We start from the raw sequence: 25,406 nt of genomic DNA, 5'->3' as shown, positions 1-25,406 counted from the left end.
GAGCTTCAGGAACAGTGATTGCGCCTGCACCTACTTCCAGATGGATACCATTACATTCGAGTATAATATGCTCAATTGTTTCACTGGATTTTGCACACACAGCACATGCGTCATCTCCATTGTTAAATTTCTTTTTATAGCTGCGTGTTCCAAGGCACCCTGATCTAGCTTCAAAAAGTAGGGCACTGCCTCTTGAGTTATCAAAGAAATCTTCCTTCCTGATCTGCATTTTACACTTTCGGTATAATTCCACACTCTGTTTCTTTTCCGTCGAATTTATCCAATTTTTAGCTTCTGTGTTTTTCACCTGTTACTTAATGCTCTTTATTTCTCCGTCCTTGTTACTAGCATACTTACTAGTTAGTTTCCTAGTTCTTTTCCTCCATTGTGAGTCAACGCTTTTTAGGTTGACTCAATGTTCACTACAGCGCACCTAACTGTAGAAGTGGGAAGCGCATTGGTAGCGACGCCGCGCTCGACCGCGCGAGCCGGCAGCCCATCTCTCCTCTGCTCTGACGTCACGCATCACATGGTACTCCTTGGTAGCGACGCCGCGCTCGACGGCGCGAGATGCAGCTCGGTCTCTCCTCTGTCGTGACGTCACGCATCATGTGGTTCTCCTTGGTGGCGACGCCGCGCTCGACGGCGCGAGATGCAGCCCGGTCTCTCCTCTGTCGTGACGTCACGCATCACGTGGTAGGTCATGAAAGGTCAATGGTGGCGACACCGCCGCGCTCGAGGAGCTGAGGCTTAGCTCTAGTAATATGCTTAGCATAAAACTCTCCCACTTTAACTGAAGGCTCATTTGCGCTGAAACTGCACAGAAAGCTTAAGCGTTGTTGTCCCATTCTTTAAGTATGACCATGGCGCATACTTGGTATGGCCGCGCATGACGGCAAACCAGAACCGTCTGAGACGATACTGAGGAACACAAGACGCAAACGCCAAATTTCCCCCGAAAAGCAGCGGTGGCGCTATTTAGCACCATTACAGAACGAGCCACGATTGCCTCGGCGGTTTTGAACCCCAGCGCTTTATTCTAGCGACGCTAGATGACGGCACAGCTGCCTTTTGCTGGAAACTCTGCGCTGGTGTTTTTCGCTCCTCAGTCTCAGCGCAGACAGTTTGGTTTCTTATCATGCGTGGCCGAACGAAGTAAGAACCATGGTCACACTTACCTCGTAAAGACGGGGACAACAACGCACAAGCTTTGCGCGCAGTTTCAGTGCAAATTAGCCTCTGGTTAAGGCGGGATAATTTTTCGAAAGGGGTACGAACAAGTTGCAGGACACTGTACAGAAGATATACAGGAAATGTATACATTCCTTCACCCCTAATAAAGAACGGCCAATATTTTTTGCCGATGTCAAAATGGCAAACGTGTGTCGCCAAAATATCCTTTAGAAGATATCTTTTAGATCATTTAGAAGAGTACCCGAACTTATTTTTGCGAACACGTGATGCATATAAAACAAGCGCGCTTGCATGAGCTGATGTTGAACCTTCATGCGCATGCGCGAATGTTTTCCCCCCTGCCGATAGCTTCAGTCGCTGGGGTGCAGAATTTGAGAGAAGTAGCGTGCAGTGCACTCGTCAGTTGTTTATTGCAAGGGAAATGGCGGAGCCACTGGAACAGTGCTACTACATCAAATTTCGTCTGAACCTGAGCGATATCCAAGTAAAATTTATTCAGAAGATTCAGACAGCTTTCGATGTCGCAGCATACAGATTAGGATGTCGTACACCCGGTTTAAAGACGGCAGCACTACAGTGAAGAGCGAGCCACACTCCGGTCGGCCATCAACATGCCGACATGACCAGGTCATTGCCGAAGTGATCACTGTAGTGATGTTGGACCATTGTGTGACTCTCCGAGAAATTGCGGCAGAGATGGGCATCAGCACTTTACTGCATATTCCAGTATCACCAAAGATTTGGCCATGAAGAGAGTTGCGGAGAAATTCGTACCGAAGCTGCGCACAGTGGAGCAAAGGTAACATCGTGTTCAAGTCTCGCAGCAGATGCTAGATTCCTCAAACAGTGACCTCGACTTCATGAACACGATGAACACTGAAGAGGGCCTGCGAAGTGCGCATCAACTTGAAAGTGATGCTGACTGTTTTCATTACTGACGCGGTGCAGTATACCACGAGTACGCTCCACAGGGTAAAACGATCGCTACAAAGTACTAGAGGGCTGTCCTCCGTCGTCTACGTGGTGCTGTGCGGCGCAAGAGCCCGGACTTGTGGCCAACACGAAATTTGCTCATCCATCACGACAATGCTCCCACACATTCCTCGCACTTAGTTTAGACTCTTTTTCGCCAGAAACCAAACTCCTGTGTTTCAACAGGCTCCTTACTCTCGTGATATCGCCCCCTGAGACTTCTGGCTGCTTCCCAAAATTAGCAGGCTATAGCGCGATTTCAAACAAAAGAGGACATTATGGCTGCAGCAACAGCTGAGCTAAACTCCATTCTGAAAGAGGCCTTCTCGGAATGCTTCCAACAATGGCGGCACCGCTGGGAGAAGTGCGTGCAGCCCCAAGGAGACTTCTTTGAGAGTGATTAAGTCTCCAACGCTCCAGTTAGGTTCGGTTTGGTTTGTGGGGTTTAACGTCCCAAAGGAACTCAGGCCATGAGAGACGCCGTAATGGATGACTGAAAATTTCAACCACCCGGGGTCTTTAACGTACACTGACATCGCACAGCACACGGGCGCCTTGCTTTACCACATGTTTTATTCGGCCAATGGCCGGACACTTTTCTAGCAGATCTCGTATTTATACTTTGCATTCATTTTGATATAGAAGACAGATGCATATAATGAAGAGTTGATGCTGATGATGAAAAATATTTATTCTTTTTTATATAGGTATATACAGGGAAGGCACGGAAGCAGTCCATAAGGGGCCCGCCCCTTACTATTACCAGGTGGTCTCCCTCTTATGAGAGCCCTTTGGCATCGGCCGCGGCTCGAGCCCGCTCGATCAAGGGTCGTTGCGCCGTTAGGTCTGAGAATCCGAGCAGGGCCGCCTCTCATTCCTCTCGGAAAGTGTTGGGTAGGGAGGGGGGGTGTAGATTGGGGGTTTTCCGACATTCTCACATCATGCGGAAATTGTAAATGTCCGAGACCTTTCCTTCACAGTCCGGGAATTTCCATGTGTTAGCGGGGTCAATGTAGGTTAATACTACCGGTCACAGTATAGTGTTGGTGTAAAGGCGAAGGTGAATGCACTTCTCCGCCTTTGTGATGCCCTTGCAGGGCTTAGGATAGACTGCATGACTGGATTGATAGAATTTTTTTTTTGAAAGTGTAGGGATTGGGTTTGGAGTTGGCATCGGTGGGAGACGAGGCTAGTGCGCGGGCGTCGGCCTCAGCCGTTTCGTCTCCCTTGAGGCCAGTGTGATCCGGAGTCCAGATAATGTTTCCATGCGCGGGTGCACCGAAATAATCGCTGTTTTGTAAAATTTTGCTGGCGAAGTACGATATGTACCCTTGCAAGATATTGCTGCAGGCTCCCCTCGAGTCGGTCAGGACGACCCGGGAGTGCCGATTTTGCGGCGGCTAGCGCGCTGTAACCTCTTCCGCGTGTGTTATGTTGTGTGCACGAAAAGTGAGTCCATTTATTATAGTATAATGACGAACGACTGTGGCCGTGTACCAACCCCAATGGTGCGGCCTGAGGCATCCACGTAGGAGACTCCATGTTTTTGCCTTTTTGCTTGTAGTGGCGAGTCAAGGCTTACGCCGGCGCGAGACGTCTGCAACTATGGCCCTCTAGTGTCATGTTGGCCTGAAGAGGTCGTACGGGGAAAGTATATCTCCACTATGTAGAGATATGGACGTGCTCTTCCGAATGTATTGAGTGGTGGATGTTTAGCCGGGACGGCGACCCGACAGAGTATTAGATATTCTCTTGTATTGGTTCATCAATGTGTCTGTCGCAGTTCATTAAAGGTGTTCTCCATCCCTAAGTCAAGTAGGCGCTCGTTGGAAGTGTTGCCCGGGAGGTAAATGGCATGCTTGTATATTTTACGGAGAATTACTTTTAATGCATTCTCGACAAATTCGATCCGGCGAAGGTATGGAGCCGAGTATAAGACTCCACTGGTTACAAATGCATGTGCCAGCCGCAAGGCGTCTTTATATCGTAACCCCCCGCGCTTCTTCGAAACCCGGTGCATGCGGCCCACTTGGTCCCCCCTCTTACGCAATTTGGCCACTGTTGTTTCAGCTCTACGATCATTGTGAATAATGAGGCCCAGTGCTCGGATCTCGTCGTGTTCCGGTATGGGTACACTGTAAGGGTGAGGTCAATTTTGGTGGTGCGCGTTGATGAAGGTCTTATGTGCACTAACTCCGACTTGGACGGGGAGCATTTCAGGCCAAAACGACGGGCGTAGTTGTCTACAATGACCAACGCTTGCTGTAGGTTGGCCTCCATTTCTCCTACCAAGTCGTGTTTAACCAAGATGGTGATGTCGCCATACAGCGCGTGCTGGACACCGTCGGCCATCGCCAGCTGAGCGGGAAGTTTCATCACAGCTATATTAAATAGGAGTGGCGAGATGGCCGCTCCTTGCGGGGTCCCTCGCGTGCCTAGTTCGTATGGGCCGTGGTCGGGGTCCTGAATCCGGATGTATGATTCTCGGTCAGTGAGAAATTGCGTAATATTGTTAAAGGTGTTTTGGCCGAAATCTGTTTGGGAAATATGCGTTAGGGTAATTTCGTTGGTGACTTTGTCGAAGGCCCCTTTCAATTCTCAAGCGAGTAGTACCTTTCACTGAGGGGATATTCGATCGACTTAAGAATTTCCGGTCTAGGTGAAGCAGATCATCCTGTGCGGACTTGTGTGGGCTGAACCCGAACATCGTGGCTTCAAAAACATATTTGCTTTCTAGAAACTCAGACAGCCTGTCATGCCATCGTCTCTATTAATCTTTCCACATAAGAAGTAAGGCAGATAGGTTGGTTTGGTTTTGTGGGATTCAACGTCCTAATGGAATTCAGGCTATGATGAGAGGTATCGTAAGGCAGGGTGTAGGAAATTTCGACCACCTCGGATTGACTAACGTGCACTGATATTGCACTGGGCATGGGCGTCTTGATATTCGCATGTACTGAAAAATCGGTCGCCGCAGCATGGATTCGATTCCGCATCTCCGGACACTGCAGTCGAGCAACCTAACCACTGTACCACCACGGCGGTGCCATAATGAAGAGAGGTTCCAGGACGACCATTCTTCGAAGGTATATGAGGCAAAAAGCGTTTGACATGCGCCTGACGAGGCGCCGCCGCCGAGTGACAAATATTGCTTTCTCAGTGCTTACAAAATCACTGAAGAAATTAGTGCGCAATATATATCTTCTTTTCTGTAGTTTTCAATAACCCTGCCATGTAATAGAGTCCTCACATACAGCTCAAATCGTGTTATCGACGGATTCTAGCAGGATAATTTCAGACTTGTGCAGGTTACATACTGACTTAAAAGGCTGCTGCATAAGCTTTACATGGTAATAGGATTCTCAATGTCGTAGGTGGTAAGTTGAAGGTATTCATTCAATGTAAGTCAGTGGTAGCCAGCAGACAAACTTAGAGCAACCTTGATAGCCAACAGACATTTCTGTTATTGAAAGTAGTGGAAATGATCAAGCGCTATTTACAATTTGTTGTATTAACGGAACAATACCGATATGTTAGTGTGCGAATGACCACAGCTTACATTAACGGTGGTATACAGCGGTATTTAAAGAAAATCCCAGCTCAGGAAAGTATTGGAGATAGCGGTGAAACGATCTTGCGACGATCAAATCTATTTCAATATCATTTTATTTCGACGTTGCCTACTTGGAAGCAGACGTGAATCCTTTTCTACCACACCTCGTGTATGATACATCGAAAAGAAATATCAAACAAACAACTCACAATGTCCTTCATGTCCAAGTTTTGCAAGCGAAGCATAGTAGGGCTCAGCTTGGCGTTCTTCCTTGGTTTCCCCTCGGCTCCCTTGGTCCGAGTACCTGGCTGGTGTGCAGGCGAAATTTTCTGAAATGGCACGGCAACCTTCATATCGTCTGGAGGGGCCACCGTGCTCTGCGGGCAAATCACCAGGTTATCCTTGACCAAGTTGTCTACGGTAGACGTCACTCCAGGAGCGCGAGGAGGCTCGGTGGAGGTCGCCGCGTCCACCACGTTTTCCTCCTTTGCCACGTCACTCGAGGGAGCACCACATGCACCGGAGGCCAATGCGGCACCTTCCTGCCGCGTGGGCCTGTGCGTAGAATCTTTGTCCCAAGCTTGTTGCGGTGGCACAATATCAGGGCTGTGGGGAAGAGACAATGCTTGGTCCTTCTCAGCTTCGCTTGGCTTTGCGAGCATCGAAACAGGGCCGCCTGAAGGCTCATATTTTTCAGCCTTAATGGACACGCCCTTTGAGCAACGGTTCGAGAAGCTGCCGGCCAACGAGCGCCGGCGGCGAATGTCGGCAGGTCCCGCTGACATTCTGCGCGGCCTCCTAATCGCAGATCCACATTTGGAGCCCTCCTCGGGAGGCTGTGATTGGTGAGATTCATCCTTGGGCGTTACCGTGACAGGTGCACTGCGTTTCTTTCTCGAGGACAGCTTGGACACTTCTCTCTCGGACTTTGAAGAGCGTTGGGGCTTGCCTGCAGGGCCCTCGGGTTCGGAAGACATAGCTTAACGAGGGTGTAGTAAGTTCCAGGCTGAACCTGCGAGTCACAAAAGGGTAAAAAACTGCGTAAGCCAGCAATGTTCTTCCAGATTGCTCTACATCGACTAACCCGTTTTTTTATGAAGACAGGGATTTACGTGAGAAGTTAATAGAGCAGAGACACGGAGTCAACAGCTGGTCTACCGCAAGTCCGAGCTGAAAGAAGAAGCGCGCGAGAGTCACCAACTTCGTCTCATGCGCCACCTAAACCATCAGGTGGGATTATTTCCGTCTTGCAGAAAAATTCATGCTCCAACAAAGACATGTTCCGGAGTTGAAGTACGACCTTCAGCCGTTGAAATACGGCTTTATGCAAACTACTTGCACTACGTCAGACGAGCGCTGAAGACTAGAACTTGGTACAGCTTCGTCTAGAACAACCTCGTATGTAACATCATATATGCGAGGCAACACTGTGTAAGGTCTAAAGTAGCGGTTAAGTTTTTCTGCTATGCCTGGGCGGAAGACAGGGGTCCACATCCAGGCTTTGTCATCCGGCTGGAGCATTACATAGCGGTGCCAGTCGTTATATTCGTGTGCATCTATTGCTTACTTTGTGTCGTAATGTTAGCACCCAAGCAGCACAAGAGCATGGGCACATATTGTCCGTGAGATGATAAAAATCAGCCCCATATAGGCCCTGCGCTGCCATCCTACTGTTGGTATTGGTTGCGCCATTCTATAACGCGTCTAACACTGGCCCTGAAGATTCCATAGGCAATCATTATTGGTTATGACTATTTATAATGATAACAACATTGGCCCGTCATAAACGGTACTTTCACAATATCGGTGGTGCCATTTTATGAGGATGGATAAGATGGGTCCTGATACCTGCTGTATCGCCGGTTTTGGCGTTGCCATTTGATAAGGATGGCATAACGGACAGCGTTAGCCCTCACTCCATCGACGTTGGGCAATCTATGACATAATTCGGACATTGTCAGCTCTGTTACAATTGACCGCCAAAGTCAGATCTACATTAGCATACCTTACTTATCACCGGTATTGGCGTTGCCATTAATAAGGATGGCTATATCGAACGTTAGCCGTTGCTCCACTGACGTTGGTCAATATATGCATTTGCTGGACAATACTGCCAGTTCTGTTACCACGTCCCGACAAAGTCAGATGCATTGGCATGCACTTTTGCAACATTGTCTCGTCTATTGCGGCTAGTGGCCAATATTAGATACAAATTAGCATGTGGGTGGAAGTATTTTGTGGGAAACCACATTAGTGCTTTGGTGGTTGGCAGGCTGATATATTTATTTGGATTCGTTAACTGTGCTGCTATTATCGATGCTTTAAGTTACCTTTTTTTTTTTTCAATGCTTCGGAAATCTTATGTCTGATTATGTATAGTTATGCAGTGGTGGTTTACGCCGTGTGTGCGTTAACCTTACCTAGCTATTGTTGATGTTGCTTGGGATACACCGTGTTCGTTCGCACTAGATCTTCATTGGTTTAAGCTAGCATTTAATCGATCCACATGTATACTGGGACAATTTTATATGAGTCCGACGATCGGTCGATGGCGTCAAATTTCAAGCTTGCCGCCGGTCGCCGGTCCACCTTCAGTAATAACTAGCTCAGCGCCGACCGGGAGATTAGAAATAATCAAAGCGACCTATTATATATCATGCATAGGCAATGGTTGCTATTTTTTGTATTCTATTTGGCGATAGTCTAGGTTTTTCCGTGGCTACTCCCGGGGCGATTCCTGCTGCTCTAGTTGAAGAGAATTCCAAAAGTTTTAGCGAATTTGTTTACCACCAAGTGTATCAGTTTTAACAACAGTGGCTTCAAACAAACGATTACCACAGGACGCGCATGCAGTGCGATGCAATTAATGAGCGATAAGCGTCGGCCTATTAATACTCGTACGTGACTGAAATCGACTATGGCGAGCGCGCTTCCATCGAAATACACTTTAAAAATAATCTTGGCCGTCTTAGCTATACGAATACGAAGTGTCGCAGCACATACTTTCGCTTAAACGATTTAGCATTGAGGATCTAAATTTAAGCCGGTATATTGAGGAGTAAATTAAACGTAGGTCCGTACATCGACGTACCCACATATGGCAAATCGTATCGACGCTTCCGGCTTCATTGTTCACTCTAAGAAGCGTTAAGGGGCAAAAAAATCAAAACTGGGTGAAAGCACTTAACGTACAATCACAATAGACCTTATGCAAAATTGCTGTCATCTATCAGACCATTAGCGAACCGCGCTACGCGAGGCCATGTTCAAGGATTGAGTGCGTCGGCTACGCTTACGGCTGCTGCCGTCGCGTTAGCTGCGTCTGCTTTGTGCTGTGATTTCAGCGTATTTGTTGGCATTCAAAGCAAAAAAAAAACGGAATAATAGACGATTGACTTGTACACGCTGCCTACATTCCAATTTTAATTTGTGAAGCGATATTGCACTACCAAAACTTCTTGCGAACGGTGGTAACAGCGCAGCTACAAATGATAAAATCGTCGTTGTTGCTCCGGGGCATTCCTCGATACGCTACTTAAATACGCGCTCATGAAAATGCAAAATATATTGATATTGCTCCCGGGTGTAAAACATGTCTGCGATGTCATTACGCGTGCACGAAAGAGCTTAATGTTTATGGTTTATTTTTTTAATATAGGACTGATGCCTAATAAACAAAGTTCTCTGATGGACCTTCACAGTTCCCAGTGAGGCGCGCGCAGTTCTGTTCCCATCCTCTGTCTGACCGTTTAGCAGCTGATATATTTCGTTAGCGTGTTATCAACCATATAGCAGATCCCATATTCTATATGTTACTGGCTAAAAACCACAACCGCGTGAATCTCCCGGCGAAATGGGGCAGGTCAACGACGTGATTCCGTGTGCGGTGATCCTCCTGATATGTAGCTCCTGTTGCCGTCACATCGTGGTTCTATTTTGTGAAAATCAATATATAACAGATACTGCTGCCGGCGAAGTCATACAGCAGAGGTCTGCCCTATATCCATTCACAATGTCAAGCTTCTTCGTGGACACGTATTCGAGCAGTGCTTTGTGATATGCGCGGTTTTGGCAGCAAAGTCTTTCTCCTCTTCAATACCACATATTTTCTTTTTCTTTCCGTAATTCTTGACGGAATTTGAAATATTTCAATTCCTTTTTGTTGTCCATGTCAGGGATGAGCTCAGTAGTGAGACAGCGGGGGACGGGGGGGGGGGCAACGAGGACAAATGGCTTTCTCTGCTTGTGAAGATATTGAATAAAAAACTGATCGCACTGCGTTCTCATGGAATTTTTGGAAAGTCCAAATTTATGGGGCGTCCAGTCAGTTTACCCCTGAAAGAACACAAATGTTTTCAGTGTGCAACTGTGATGCATGGGGTTTTGTTTTGTGTCGTATTGCAAAGCAACAAACGTTATTTTCCAGTGGAAATTCAGCGAAGTAGTAGAATGTACCAAGCAATGAGCACACAGAAAATGTGATGCATACATGTATAGGGCTGGGTACTTTTAGACACAATAAATTTGGAAGACATGTGTGCGCTCATTCTTGCTTCTACTGCGATAGCTTCAGTAGCAAACCTCACTGCTAAGCGCGGTAAGGCTCGCTACAAACGATATTGCTCTGCAGGTGGTGTCAAATGGTTGACAGTTTCAATCCCTACCTCATTACACTGTTTTCATGGCGCACCATGAAGGTTAAGCGAAGAAACTGCATTACTCAGTGATAGGATGGGAGAAAAGAAAACTGGCGTGGTCAAGACTAAAGCGTAACTCCTTTTCGATGCACGCAACTCGCGGAAAAAAAATCTCGCACTAATAGAAAAAAGTTAACAGCGCGGTGATCGCCATCACTATAGCAACAACAATCATGCGAACGCGTGGTAGACGAGAGCAGCTAAACGGTAGGGGCAGTTGCTGCCACGTATATACTCTGAGTCCTTTTGAAAGTCGTGTTCTGGAGACGCATCTCAGCAACTGAAGCCTGGACGTTGTCGACTGTGTTCAATTCATCGATGAATCGAATGCGTGAAGACATTAGAATATTCGCGCTGGAATTTAAGAGAGCGGTCTGGCGCCTTAGAAGTGCCGAAACCTGTTCTATCTGGATACTTGGACGTATACATATGGGCGAAATCTGTTGACAGCTTGCATGCATAAAACCTTAAAAGCTGAGAAGAATTAGTGCAACAAGGAAAGGAAATCAAGAACAACACTCTTGGACATCTTTTATGCAAAAAAACGATGCGCAGTCCGTCTACAGGCAAACGTAACATACCGTGGGCGATATATTTCGTCTGCCTTTGCACCGGGTACTGATTTGCAATCTTCCAATGCAAGCTAAATAACATATTTTGCAATTCAGGCGCGCAGTTGATCGAAAGTGCGCCTAGCGCGACAACCACACGGGTGAAAATTAACACAAGCCTCAAGAAAAAAAAAAAGCTCAAGGGATGTAACTTGCTGCTTCTTTTCTTCTATGCTCTTATTCTAATTTTGAGAAAAACAAGGGGCACATCAGTATGTCGATATTATAGGCAACAACGAGCGTTAACGCAGCCGGCTGCGTGACCCCCTATGCCGCTTGCCGCTCTTCAATGCGGCAACCCTTGAACATGGCGGAAACGCGCGCGGCGGCCGATAGATGGCAGCAATTTTTCATAAGGTCTATATGAATAATAATATGATGATGGCGGATGAGTTAGTAGCAGCAGGAGGACAGGGGTGATACAGGAATCGCGGTTACGTGCTGCAAATATTAATACCCGAATTTGAAACCTAGGAGTAAAATTCAAACGTGCCTACCCCTCAGTGCGTAACCGCTTTGGACAGCTAATGCTCCGGGATCGGACGCTGGTCGGTGGTGATTTGGTTTAGTTTATGGGGTTTTACTTTCCACAACAACTCGGGATATGAGAGAAGCCGTAGTAGATGAGTCCAAAATTTCGACCATCTGGGGTTATTTAACATGCACTGACATTGCACAGCACACGGGTCGCTATAGCTTTTCGCCTGCATCGAAAAGCGGCCGCCGAAGCCGGGGTTTGATTCCACATCTATGGGTACAGTAATTGAGTACCATAACCACTGCGCCACCCCGGCGAGGTGATCGATGGTGTGCTCAAATTTAGATATTAATACAGATATGTTATTAAGCGAACCTCGTAACCCAATGGATGGTGTTCGAGAGACCGGAGTGACGTTTAACGATTAGGTAGGTTCATACGCGTAAAATTGCAATGCTTTCTCTACTATGGGGGCTTCGCACTATCGATCTTTGCAGGTCCAAAAATGTCAAAATTCGGGTTCGCAGGTGGTTTCGTATCTGGCAGATCCCTGGTCGTAGACACATGCGGGTTGTACTGAGCTGTTCGTCTCGACGAGAACTATGCAAAAATAATTGCGATAAATAACAGCTTACATTTTTGATTGTCAACGCCTTTCGGTGGTAATAGTAATAAGAATAATAGTCAATCAATCAATCATTAATGTGCGCAGGAACAAGCATGTGGTCTTCGTGCTGCAGCACCAAAAAATGGAAATGCACATACAAGTTTTACACGCACAGATAGAACACGAAAGAAGAAACAAATAACCCATGAAATTTAGGTGAAAGGTGTCACGGAAAGAAAGAAATCAATAAGTAGCATCTCATATACACAGTCAGAGAATTGTAGAGCCCATCATAAAAAAAGCAAGAGATCGAGAAAAAAAAACAAATAACTGACATTGATTTTAGTATTAGAAATATACATAAAATAAACAATCATGCGAGGCGCAACAAGTGCGTCGTACTTAAAACAAAGACCATAAATACAGGGAAATACAATAAAGAAATAGAATTGAACGCGGGACAGTAAGATTCGAAAATAAAGTTTAAATATAAATAAGAAGCGGATAAAAAGCAGATCAAGATACTTTAAACAGCACTCAACAGGAGAAAAAGCAAAACGTGAAATAAATTAAATACAGTACTTAGGCTAGAAAGTGGAAGTTATATGTGATAAATTCAGTTTAGATTTAGAATACAACGCTACGGACATCCAATATAAATGAACAGAGCGAGTTTTGGAATATATCAAGGTGAGGACAAAAATAGTTAAATAACCACTGCATTCTGTCCAGAGGGGAATGGGAATGAAGAGACGGAGAAACTTGAAATGGTCTGAATTCCCTCATGCTCTTTCGCGGAACGCGCAGTAGGATGTACGCTAAGAACTGAGGGCACATAGTGTGGCCATGAAGGAGTTTGTACAGAAACATTAAAACTCTGACACAACGACAGTGAAGAGAAGAAAGATTCAGAGAGCAGGAAGTTACGCAAGGAAAGCGATATCGAAATATCTGTAAAGAATGTTTTTATACTCTGTCAACGTACAATATTATTTTTGTAATTTTGACAACTCTTTGATGGCCCTACCTTTCTCGGGGTCTGGGCGCACACCACTGGCAGCAAAAATAATGCCCAGAAATTTCACCTGCTCAAAAGAGAAACATTTTTCTTTATTGAGGGCCAGGCCCGTCTCTTGCAGTCGGTCAAGCACGTTACATAGGCGGTTGTCGTGCTGCGCCTTGTTCTTGCCGTACACCAGAATGTATTCCGTATAGTTCATCACACCGTTTAGAACCTCGAGGAGTTACGAGAACTGCCTTTGAAAAATGTCTGGTGCCGATGCGATTTCGAATTGTAGCCTGCGGTAGTAGTACCGCCCAAACGGTGAAATGAAAGTGGTCAGCTTTTGACACTCCTTGGAAAGCTGTACTTGGTAGAAACCAAAATTGGCGTCCAGTTTAGAGAAGACCTTGGCTTCCTGATAGCTACCCATGACTTGATCTAGTGTTGGCAGCTGAAGGCGCTCCCTTCTTACAAACTGGTTCAGTTGAGTGAAGTCGACACATATTCTAACCACTCCAGACGGCTTCACCACGGGGACAATAGGCGCGCACCATACTGTCGGCTCTTCGACCTTCTCTATCATTCCTTCTCGCTCTAGCCTGTCGAGTTCTTCCTTGACCTTTGCTTTCATAGGAATCCTTCGTGGTGTAGACACAGCATACGGGACTGCATTTGGCACGAGGAGCATTGTATGTTCCCCAGCTATGGAGCCAGTCCCCAGGAACACTGTGGAATATTTGCGTGCCATGCCATCAGCAGTCGACAACGGATCCAAAAAATGCACAATTCCTAGAGCTAGATAGCTGGCAGTCCGAACAGGGGCGTGTGCAAATTGTGCACGACGTAAATACTTTGGTGTGAACGGCTGGGGGGGGGGGGGGTCTTTCCAACCAATTTCAGCGACAAACTTTCCGATTGTACGGATGTGTACATTGCTTGGGCCGATAAGATTGCCCGTTTGGTCCAAGGAACGAGAAAGGAAAGGAACATTTTCACCTACGATTGTCACTTCCGCTCCAGTATCCACTTTCACGGAAACGTCGTGGTCATTTATCAGCACCTTGACGAAGTGCGCAGAGACGCTTTTCTGTGATTGCTCGACCTTGCCGAGAAATTTCTTATCGGGTTCTGAAACGCCGTCGAGATTCCAGTCTGCTTGTTTCTTTTTTGGGCATGCCTTTTCAAAGTGGCCTAACTTTCGACAGAACCTACACCTTTCTTGCTGCGCTGGGCAACTGCTTCTCAGATAAGATGGTCCGGCGCAGAAACTACAGCTGTTTTGGTAGTTAGCAGTCTTCTGTCTGCGTGTAAATGTGTTTGTACAAGCCATTTTCTTAGACATTAACGGCGGCGACGCAAGTGTCTGGGAATCACTTTGTCGTACCCTTTTAGCTCAGCTTGCTGTTTCTTCACTGTTTCGCTCGTACGCGCTTTGGCCAAAGCAATGTTCAGCGTGAGATTCGGATCCCTCTGCAGTTCTTCGAACAACGCATGGTCCCGTAGACCGACTACGAACCGGTCTCTAATTAGGCGTTCCTTCATGTCCTTAAATTCCAATCTGTCTACTAGCCTGTTAAGCTCGGTTGCAAACTCGTCCAACTGTTTCGCCCAGCTGCTGGCTGCGTTGGTTAAAGCGAACACACTCGTAGACTGTATTCTTGGTGCGGACGAAGTAGCATGAAGCTTCGACTTATGAAGCTAAGGGCGTTCACTTCTTTGTCTGAGACGCTTAACGATCGAATAATCTCCAATTTTCTGCCCATTGTATAGAGAAGAGTCCTTACTTGAACTTCGTTTGCCTTCTCGTGTAGTCCGGACGCGAGCCTGTAGTCATCAAATTCATCCACCCAGGGAGGCCAGTCCGCGGCGTTATGGAAGTAGAAAGGCCTCGGAGGCTTGATTCCCGCCAGTCCGAAGCGTTGTTTGTCGCTAGCCTCGGGAACGCTTGAATGCGGTTGCTGGTCGGTCGCCGGTTGACGGGGCTGCAGCGGCGCTACATCGCGGTTGGCTTTGATCCCACTTGTGACACCATGTCAGATAAGCAGACAGACGCTCGTCGTATCCTGACCAAGAATGACCCTCTTTATTGATTAGCCACCAAATATATATATATATATATATATATATATATATATATATATATATATATATATATACACACACAGCCAGAACGGTCACATGAGTTCCGTGAAAGCTGGGAGAGGGAAAGGAAAGGCAAAGGACGGGCGCGCACACTGCGTCTCAGGAGGGCGCCACAACGGACGCCACTTCGTTTTGCCTCAATCGAAACGCAGCCGCCGTGGTCGGGATCGAACCTGGAAACTCCGGCACAGTAGTTGGGCGTCGTACGTCTTATCGTGGGTGGCAGCATTTTTTATTGCTTCGCAAGAAGTAACCAGAACAAAACACAGACCATCGACATAAAGGGCTTTTCAAGCGGAACGGCACTTTTTCACGTCTTCTGCGTTTACATGTTTTTCGTCACATCGATGTTAACAGATTGAAAATGCACAATAAAAAACACGGACAAAAGATCACAAGAAGGTATGCGCCCGTCCTTGTGGTCTTCTTGTGTGTGTTTTTTCTTTGCGCATTTCAAATCCCTAAGCATGTACCGAGATCCATCCAACAACGTGGACTCTTAACATGGCATTGTTTCGCTGAGCGCCTCTTCGATGCCTTAAATGTGAGGATAGAAGAGGTGAAGTGATACAGACAGCATTGTACGATTTGATCGCGCTTGCTATTCCTCAAAGCGTCGATATATGACCAGTCTTCAACTTAACCCTGACAGAGGTGCTACGTAACCTTTTATTACACAAACTATACAGTGACTGTTCAGCGGAAAACGCGTCGGCGTCTCAGACACGCTGCGTCAAGGAATTGCAGGCACATTTGCAGAGCTTAGTTAACGCGGAGGTTTATAACCTTATTGTTCAACGCTTCCTGTAATGTAGTGATATATTCGCTGCATTATAGTAAGTGAGAGATTAAAGAGGCAATAACTGATATTGGACGCCAATCGAACTATGAAAAAGATTGCTATATTGCATCTGTCATAGTTATGCTTGGAAATACAGCATAGCAGTCATGCAGCAAAGTACTCGAAACAGTGGGGGATTTGAAATAATTTATATTATACTCGCTACCCTGATTTATTTGACTCACCTCTCACCAGGGAACGCGTGCGAACGTACCTCGCATGGGATCCGTATTCTTCAGTGCGTGGATTTCATATTTCGCCTCGGATACTCACCCATTTTTGTGAGCAAGCCCGTGAAGGTGTAAGGATTCACCTGACACCTTATTTGCCCTCATCCGACCGACCGCCGGTTGACTAGGACCTCATCTTTGACCCGCCACGAAGCAGCCGAGCTAAGCCTAACGCTCGGCGTGGCACCGCTTTGTCCGCAGCGCAGAGCTGCGTCTCACGCCATCCCTGTGGCCGCTGAGCCATCGCCGCAGCTGCTGTAGCCTCAAAGACGTCGACATGGAGAACCAAGTCGACGGTACGCCCATCACTCCAGAAGAATTTGACGACGACCCCCGCTGGACCCGAATTGTTAAGGCCCAGCGTTCGGCCTACCCTAGAGGAGACGCTACTCCTCAAAGCGACCCCCTCAAGTCCGCAATAGCGTCCCCGCCATCACTGAAGACTCCCAGATTACGTCACCATGTCCCTCTACCTCGACTTCCACAAGAAGACTACAAGATCGTGTTCCGCCCCGGCGGTGGCCTCGACCTCCGCACCACTACCAATGGGGCCCTCCTGACCTCACTTTGTGCCATCGCCAAAGTTGACTATGCCACCGCCCGTGCCAAGGATCGCGTACGTATCAACCCATACAACAACTCATTCACTGTTAGTTCACCCTCAGACCAACGCACCCGGTTATATGTCCAAACCTCTGAGCTGCGTCTCGCAACCAATTCGTACCCCCTGCGCGCTTACGTTGCCGCTCCTGACAACGCTCTCCGCGGTGTAATCTACAACGCCGTGGACCAACAGAGCCAAGAGGAGATCATAGCAGACCTTCAAGCTATGAACCCCAGCAATACCTACGCCATTGCCGATGCAAGACAGATGGGGCGTACGCGGTCCATCCTGATCACCTTCGTCGGCACAAAAGAACTACCCCGCACCGTGATATTCAACTGCGGCCTTTTTATCTGCCACCCTTTCCGCCGCAAGGCCGAAGCCTGCACCAATTGTTGGAGCTACGGCCATCGCTCCGACGTATGCACCCAGCCCAGATCCGGACGCTGCACTCGCTGCGGAGCCGTGCACGAGATTCGGGAGCCCCCCGACTGCACACCTAAATGCATCTTGTGCCAAGGCACACATGTCACGGGATCCCGCCCGTGTGGACTTCGCTACGCGCGGACCGGTCCCTCTCCAACCAACTCCAGCCTTAAGTCAACGTCATCCACCCCACCGCAATCAAAACCGTCCACCGAAGACTCCCGCCCATCTAGACCCAGCCAGCGGTCCAACTCCGGGACCCGCCAAGGACGCAGCCCCCGCCGCCGCTCCGTCTCTTTTCCGCCACTGCCGAGTCAAGACACCTCATCGACTTCTTCCGAGGTGAGCCGGCCTTTGCAGCCTCCCACCCCCGACCCCGAAAAAGAAGAGCTCAAAGCTCAAGTCGCTGCCCAAAACAGGGAGATTACCCTGCTAAAACAACAGCTGCAGGCGTTGTTGGGGCACCCCCAACTCCCCAGCCCTTCTTCACAATGCCCCCCACCACCTGTCACTCAAAAGCCCCAGCCGCCCCTACCCGCCCCCATGTCCATCTCCTCCAATGCTTCCTCCCGCGCCACCTCCCCTTCCCGCACCCCTCCACAAAAGAGGCGATCCACCAACCAGCCCACATCCATCCCGAAGGTGGAGGCCGTCATCCACCACACAGCCTCGTTTCTTGAAGCCCATGAGCAACGCCTCATGGCCGCAATTTCTACGCTGCGTACCGACACGCAGAAATGGATGGAACAAATTAACGAACGCGTAGCCAGAATTGAGGCCCGCCAGAGTGCCCACGAAGCCGAACTTGCCCAGACGACCCTAATGGTGTCATCCCTCCTCCCCTCCTCCTCATCTCCCAATCCCCCTGCACCAGCAGGGGCACCCAGGCCTCGTGATGGCCAGACACCCCTCACGCCTTAATTTCTGGCAGTGGAACTGCCGTGGTTTCCGCGGAAAGCGGAACGCGCTGCAGCTCCACCTCCAGAACATCCCTCCCTCCGAGCTCCCCGCTTTAATCGCTCTCCAAGAAACTTTCTCCCCAGTTAAGCTGCGCGACTTCACTGCTTTCCATCCTTCTTCCTCATCCCCCCCGAACATTGCCACTCTGGTTCACCGCAACTACACGGCGATAGAGCATCCTCTCGACGTTCCAGAGTGCACGCACCTTTTCCTAGAACTCCTCCCCCGGCGGCGACAGGACGCCAGTCTCTTTGTTCTTAATGTCTACAGCCCTCCTCGCACACCTTCAGCTCCTCTCCTCCTCCTTCTACGCAAAGCCCTTTCTCGCGCACATCGCAACGCGCTCCTCATTCTTGGGGATTTCAATGCACATCACGTCAGCTGGGGTTATCCCGGGAACAGTAGGAAAGGTCTCGCGCTGTGGACATTCATCCAGAACGAACAGTTATCCGTCCTTAATGATTTTTCTGACCCAACCCGCATCGGCTCCAGCGTCCAACGCGACACTAATCCGGACCTTTCCATCTGCAAAAACGTCGTGGATGCAGCGTGGACGAACACCTGGGTCTTTCTCGGCAGCGACCACTATATCCTGTCCATCTCTTTCTCTCTTCCTAGCCTATCCTCCCGCCAGCGTCTGAGCCAGGTAGTCGATTGGGATCGGTTCCGCCACTCACGGCAACATGCCCCCACCTCCATCTCAGACCTTTCTCAATGGACTGCCACCTTGCTCAAAGATGTTTCATCCGCCACCTCTACCGTCCCTACCCCTCCTCACTCCTCCACGGCTGACAGCCGCCTCCTTCACCTATGGGAGGCGCATCATTCCCTGCACCGCCGCTGGCTTTCACAAAAACACAATCGCTCACTACGCCTCCGCCTTGCCCGCCTGGGTATGGAAATTGAGGAGCACTGCTCATACCTCACCAGGCAGCAGTGGGGCCAGACATGCGACCGCATGGCCGGTAATCTCGGGCTGAGGGATACGTGGGCGCTCCTACGTGCCCTCCTTGACCCGTCGCATGTCAAGGCCACGCAACGCAGGGATGTGACGCGCCTCCTGCAATCCTCCCCGCTATCCGATTCCGATTTCCTTCTTGCACTCCGAGATCGCTATCTTTGCACTTCCCCTCCGTCCCCCCTCCCTTCTTACTTCGGCACCATTAATTCTGCGCTTGACGCAGATATCACTTTGGGGGAGGTTTGTGCGGCGCTACATAAGCTCCGCACCACTTCCGCACCAGGAGCAGACCAAATTTCTAATAAGGCCCTCCGTAACCTGGACACATCATCCCTAGAGGCCATTACGGACCTCTTTAACAAACATTGGCACGAAGGCACCCTGCCTTCTGAGTGGACCCACGCTAAGGTGACCTTCATCCCCAAGCCCGGCAAACCCATAGACATTCAAAATCTCCGTCCTATTTCCCTCACCTCTTGTCTCGGTAAGCTCTTTGAGCACGTCGTTCTAGACCGCTTACAGAGCTTCCTCGAGGACAACCATCTCTTCCCCGATTCGATGTTCGGCTTTCGCCCATCCCTCTCTACACAGGATGTCATGCTCCAGCTCTCCGAAGAGGTCCTTCACCCTCTTCACGCCAAGCGCACTCGCGCGATCATGGCACTGGACTTGACAAAAGCATTTGATAATGTCTTCCATACCGCCATCCTAGACGCCCTTTCTACCCTTAACGTGGGCTCCCGAATCCATAGTTACATCAAGGCTTTTCTTGCCCATCGCACGGCTGAGATCTCATTCGGCACCCTCTCCTCTCCTACTTTCCCTCTTGGAAATCGAGGTACCCCCCAGGGTTCTGTTCTCTCTCCCCTTCTCTTCAACATCACCCTTTTTCCGATGGCACGTGCTCTAGCTAGCATTCCTAACCTCTCCCATGCTTTCTACGCTGATGATATCACCCTCTGGGTGACTACCGGCAATCTTGGTGAGATGGAAGCAGCTCTCCAGGCAGGCGCTAAAACGGTCGCCGATTATGCTCGCACGGTCGGGCTAGCTTGTTCCCCGTCCAAGTCGGAGCTCCTGCTCCTCCTGGCTCGAGGCATAGCTCCAACCTCATCTCCTAACCTTAACGTCACTATCGACGGACATCCCATCCCTTCTGTCTCTTGCATCCGTATTCTCGGTCTCTTTCTCCAATCCAATGGCAAACACACTACTGTCCTTTCCCGCCTTACTACCACCGTCCAGCAGACGGTACGGCTAATCCGACGGGTCGCTAACCGACACTACGGCATGCGCGAGCACGACCTCCGTCGTCTTGTTCAGGCCTTTGTGCTAAGCCGCCTTGTCTACTCCCTCCCCTACCTCTTTCTGTCTCGTACCGAGGAAGACAAGGTCAACTGTCTCATCCGCCAAACTTATAAGTCGGCTCTCGGGCTTCCCACTTCCACCCCCACTTCTCGTCTACTGGCGATGGGCGTCCACAATACTCTTTCAGAACTTGTGGATGCCCATCGCGTGGCACAACTCGATCGTTTATCTCGCACCACCCCTGGTAGAGCCCTTCTTACTTCCCTTCGCTTGACCCCTGTCTCCCCTATCTCTGTCACCCATCCCTTGCCCAGCTCCCTCTTCTCCATGCTCACTGTCAAGCCCCTTCCCAAGAACATGCACCCTGAGCATCATGCCGCTCGCCGATCTGCCCGCGCTTCCACCCTCTGGTGCCAGTACGGTACACGGTCTGACGCTGTGTATGTTGATGCGGCACCCTACCTCTCGCATCCCGCCTATGCCTTGGCCACTGTCTCTAATACACGAGCCCCCCTCTCCGTCGCCACTATCCATGCTCTCACTTCTACTGCCGCAGAGGAAGCAGCCATCGCCCTCGCCATTGCCAGCACACCAGCCCTTTTCATATTTAGCGACTCTAAGACCGCAGTCCGCAACTTTGCAAAGGGTAGAATCTCTTCCTCTGCGCTCAATATCCTTAAGCACTCCTCCCCCCCTTCCCGATCTATCCAACTATTTTGGGTTCCGGCTCACGCGGGGCACCCTGGAAATGAGGCGGCAAATTCTATCGCTCGCGAAATGACCGACCGAGCTGGCCCCCTCCACCCCGGGATGGACACGCGTGACTCCCTCCTCACCTTCCATGACATCACCCTCCACTACCGCAACTCCCGATTATCCCTCCCTCCCCCTCACAAGTCCCTATCTAAAATCGAACAGAATACGTGGCGCCATTTACAGGCCCACACTTTCCTCTCCCCTGCACGCCTTGCCCTTATTCACCCCGGTGCCTTCTCGCCCCAATGCACGCTTTGCAGCTCTCCCCGAGCAGACTATGCTCACATTCTTTACTCTTGTCCGGCGCACTTTCCCCCCGTCTCCTGGCAAATAAACAGCCCGCAGCTGTGGGAGGCTGCTTTGGCCAGCTCGGAGCCGCATATACAACAGCGGCTTACGACCTGGGCAGCGGAAGTCGCCGCCAGGCGTGACCTGGAGGCCACGACCAGCAGCCGGAAGGCCACCCACGGAACGGCGGCAACATAATTTTACTTTTTTTAATTTTTTGGCCTTCAATGAATAAAGTTTGTACCACCACCTGATTTATTTATAGGAAGGGAAAGGCGCAGTAACTGCCTCATTTGTTTTTCTGTGGACACTGCAACCGCGCCGTAAGGGAAGGGAGGAAGGTGGGAGGGAGAGTGGAAAGAGAGAAAGGGGAGCCGAGGTGGTGGGCTACGGAGTAATTTCGACCACCTGGGGATCTTTAACGAGCGCTGACGTCGCACAATACACGGACGCCACTTCGTTTCGCCTCCATCGAAACGCAGCGGAGGCGAAACGAAGTGGCGTCCGTGTGCTGTGCGATGTCAGCGCACGTTAAAGAACCTTATACGGACAGGACGAAAACAGACACCAAACAGCCAACTAGGTCCAATTCTGGCACTATTTGCTATTGTGTTTGCTTGAAACGTGCGATCATCAACTATCACTTGCAATTGCTTTTGAACCAAGCGATCACCCGATATCACATTGCACTTGCCTAGCCGCTTCGTGATTCGCGCGAAACGCGTTGGTTTTCAGGCCGCTGTTACGTATCATTAAGCGCGTGACTGGCGGCATGAAGCGCAATCACTGAATGGAAATGAGGCCGAGAACACACGAGCAGGCACTGCTTTATTTTGGCCGCGCATGTGCACGGGACGCATAACTCAAACCCGGAGCATAACGTTAGATGGGGCTGAGTTGAGTGAGTGAGTGAAAACTTTATTGAATATTTCAAGGGTTTCGCGGTTGTGAAGTCTCCGTCGTCTTCTCTGGCGCTGGCGACTTGAGGCTCCTCGTCAGCAAGGGTGGGCCCCTATTCCAAGGCTCCACTGAGTCGTGCTGCATCAGTCGCGCGCTGCACTAAGGCCCTTTGAGTCGCGAGCTCGCCGCTGGTGAGCCGACTCTCCCATTGCTCCGCACTCGGGTCTTCGTGTTGGTGGAATGCTTTGTTGCGTTCGCATTCCCACGTGATATGATAAAGTGTAGGTGTGGCATCGCACCAAGGGCAGGTGGCTCTGTATTGTGTCGGGAACATTTTATTAAGTATGTGTAGGTTAGGAAAGGAGTTGGTTTGTAATCTGCGCCAGCCGGTCGCCTCCTCCTTTGTTAGGGCTTTGTGTGGTGGTGGATATCTAATTCTAGCTCCCCTATGCAAGTGCAAGATCTCTGCGTATCCCCCCTCGCAAGCCTGTAGGCGGAGCTCCGGAGCATTTGACTGCCCTGCTCGGAATGCGTAACCTCGAGCTAGGATGTCTGCTCTTTCTTTCCCTCCTATGCCCGTGTGGCCCGGGATCCAGATTAGGTTATGCCTGGGTTTCTCCTCGGCGGAGGTTGCCCCGCTGAGTATTTTAAGGGCTGTTCTGCTGATCCTGCCCCTCGTGTAGTTCTTGCACGTCTCCTTCGAGTCCGTCAGTACGTTGAGAGATCGGCTCGTTCTGTAGCCTTCTGCTGCCGCCAGCGCGACGGCAATTTCTTCGGCCTCCGCTGTGCCGGCGACCTTTGCCGTGGCACACGTGATCATGTTTCCTTCCTTGTTTACCACTACCGTCGCGGCTACGCGTTCTCTCTCGCGCGGATATACGGCAGCGTCTGTGTATACGGTGTTGTCTAACTGGGCTAGCGTTCTCTCAACGTACTCGGCCCTCGCTTTTCGTCTGTTTTCGTGAAGATTGGGGTCCATTTTTTTCGGCAATGGTCCCACGTTAATGGTTTTCCTAAGGTGGTCCGGTACGTCCGCGTATCTGTCTACCAGTCCGCTCGTGTCCCGACCCAACCTTCTTAGCAGCTGAGTTGCTCCACAGAGCACCGTCGGCGCGCTCTAGACAAGGCTGCTCACGACTGTACACTTAGGAAATGTAGTAACCGCAGATTCGGACCATGAAAGGGAAATAACCAGGAGAATAAGATTTTGACTGAGCGCATTTGGCAATAACTTGCAGATAATTTCTAGAAGCTTACCGGCATCGTTCAACAGGAAAGTATATAACTTGCATCTTAAATATACTCACCTATGAGGTTGAAACGTGGAGTCTAACAAAAAAGGGTTCTACTAAATCTGGGGACAACGCAGAAAGCTATGTAACGGAAAATGGTAGGTACAAACTTCAGATAAGTAGCGTACAGAGTTGGTGAGAAACATAGCTTGGGTTACTGACGTTAAACCCCACAAAACCAAAACCCATCTATTCTAAATCAAGAAGAAATGAGTATGGGAGGGCGTGCAGCCTCGCGGATTGCGCTCAACCGAACGTCAAGGTTCTCCTATTAACACCCCCTTCGAAAACTTCAATGCTTCTCCGCGATGCAGCGGCTTATTGACAAGAAGCATCCGCGGCAGGTTGTTCTACCCCTAGCAACGAATCACCTTCGCGTTCCGCAGGTTTGAAGCGAGCAATCAGCGCTCTCGCTGATTGGCCTCTCGGGCCGCCATCACGTGCTGCCTCCAGATTAGAAAATTTGAGTGCCAATGGCTTTTAAGCGAGAACATTGCTTCTGGAGACCGAGAAGGATCGGTGGCTGCCTTAAAGTGCTGGGACTGGTAGGTCCCCGCCGTTTGCGGTGGGCGCTATCCTGCCAACGGTGGTTGTACATGTTGCGCGCTGCCATTGTACCCGGCACAGCTTCGGTGGCGGACGACAGCTGTTGCGACACGCGTCTTTCTCCTTCCTTTTTCGTTTTCTTCATTTCTTCTCTATATTCTCCCCTGTCGCACGAGGAAGCGAACGTGGCTCAGCTACAGAGCCAGTAGCAGGCCCGTGCATTTTCTTTTCCTTCTTCCTACAGTCGCAACAACAGACCGAGACCGTCACGAGCGTTCGTCGAGTGTTGTGCCGCTCGCAAGGAGGTGACGCGCCGTAGGCCATTAGGCCGTCGCTGCCTTAAGGCGCAACATCAGTTGGCAGCGTTGGGATGTCCCAGGCGTGACCATGGTACTACTCTGGTAGAAAGCTTTCGGATGTCCCAGGCGTGAACGTGCAACTGGCTGCGACCAGTCACCTCGCAACATAGGATGGAAGCTGCGGATCTATCGTCATCAGGCAGCCTGGCGTGGTAACTGATGTCTTCCTCAAAAGACCAGAATTTCCCTTACTAAGGTTATGATAGCTTAAAAAAAGGTTCTGATCCGGCTTTCAGTTATACATTCCTGTTTTGATCATTTGTCGCCACTCATGTGAATGTCTTATGTCTAATAAAACATTTTCGAAACACACCTTGCCTGTTTTATAGAAATGAAGAGTAATTGAAAGCTAAGGAATGCTAAAAGGGTAAACAAGGTAAAGGGTGAAATATTTCCGCGCGTTTTGCAGGAGTGAGGTAGCGAACGTCGAGTATATATTTAAAACGAGTGAACAGCCCGAGGCCGATGTGTCAGATGAAGACTCACAAGGTCAGAAAACTCCAAAGTTGTGTTGAGTTGGCTACCGATTTAACCTGAATAAAGCGAAAAAAGGAGATCACGTGAGTAGTTAGATGCAGAAGCTTCGGCAGAACCCAAGGAAAGGCGTGAGCAGGAGGAAAAGAAAACGAACGCCGTAAGTGCGAGCATAAAATGAGAGATGTAGTCCCTCAAAAGTTC

At 49.5% G+C, this 25,406-nt stretch overlaps 1 protein-coding gene across 1 annotated transcript in view; it reads right to left on the bottom strand.

The window, feature by feature from the left end:
* Positions 1-15,037, bottom strand: part of LOC146209514 (uncharacterized) — a 425,568-nt gene extending 410,531 nt beyond the window's left edge. Inside the window, exons 1-2 of the mRNA XM_084600943.1 lie at positions 14,900-15,037; positions 5,929-6,731 (exon numbers count right to left, since the gene is read on the bottom strand). Of these exons, the coding sequence (XP_084457069.1) occupies positions 5,929-6,696 (768 nt within the window). The 5' untranslated portion in view covers positions 6,697-6,731; positions 14,900-15,037. The remainder of the gene's footprint in view (positions 1-5,928; positions 6,732-14,899) is intronic.
* Between the last annotated feature and the right edge of the window lie 10,369 nt (positions 15,038-25,406).

The sequence above is a fragment of the Amblyomma maculatum genome, chromosome 1 (genome assembly GCF_055883805.1).
Source record: "Amblyomma maculatum isolate TAMU_Amacu chromosome 1, ASM5588380v1, whole genome shotgun sequence".
Lineage (NCBI taxonomy): Eukaryota > Metazoa > Arthropoda > Arachnida > Ixodida > Ixodidae > Amblyomma > Amblyomma maculatum.
Note: the sequence above shows the minus strand (reverse complement) of the source record. Positions and strands in the feature narration are given on the sequence as shown.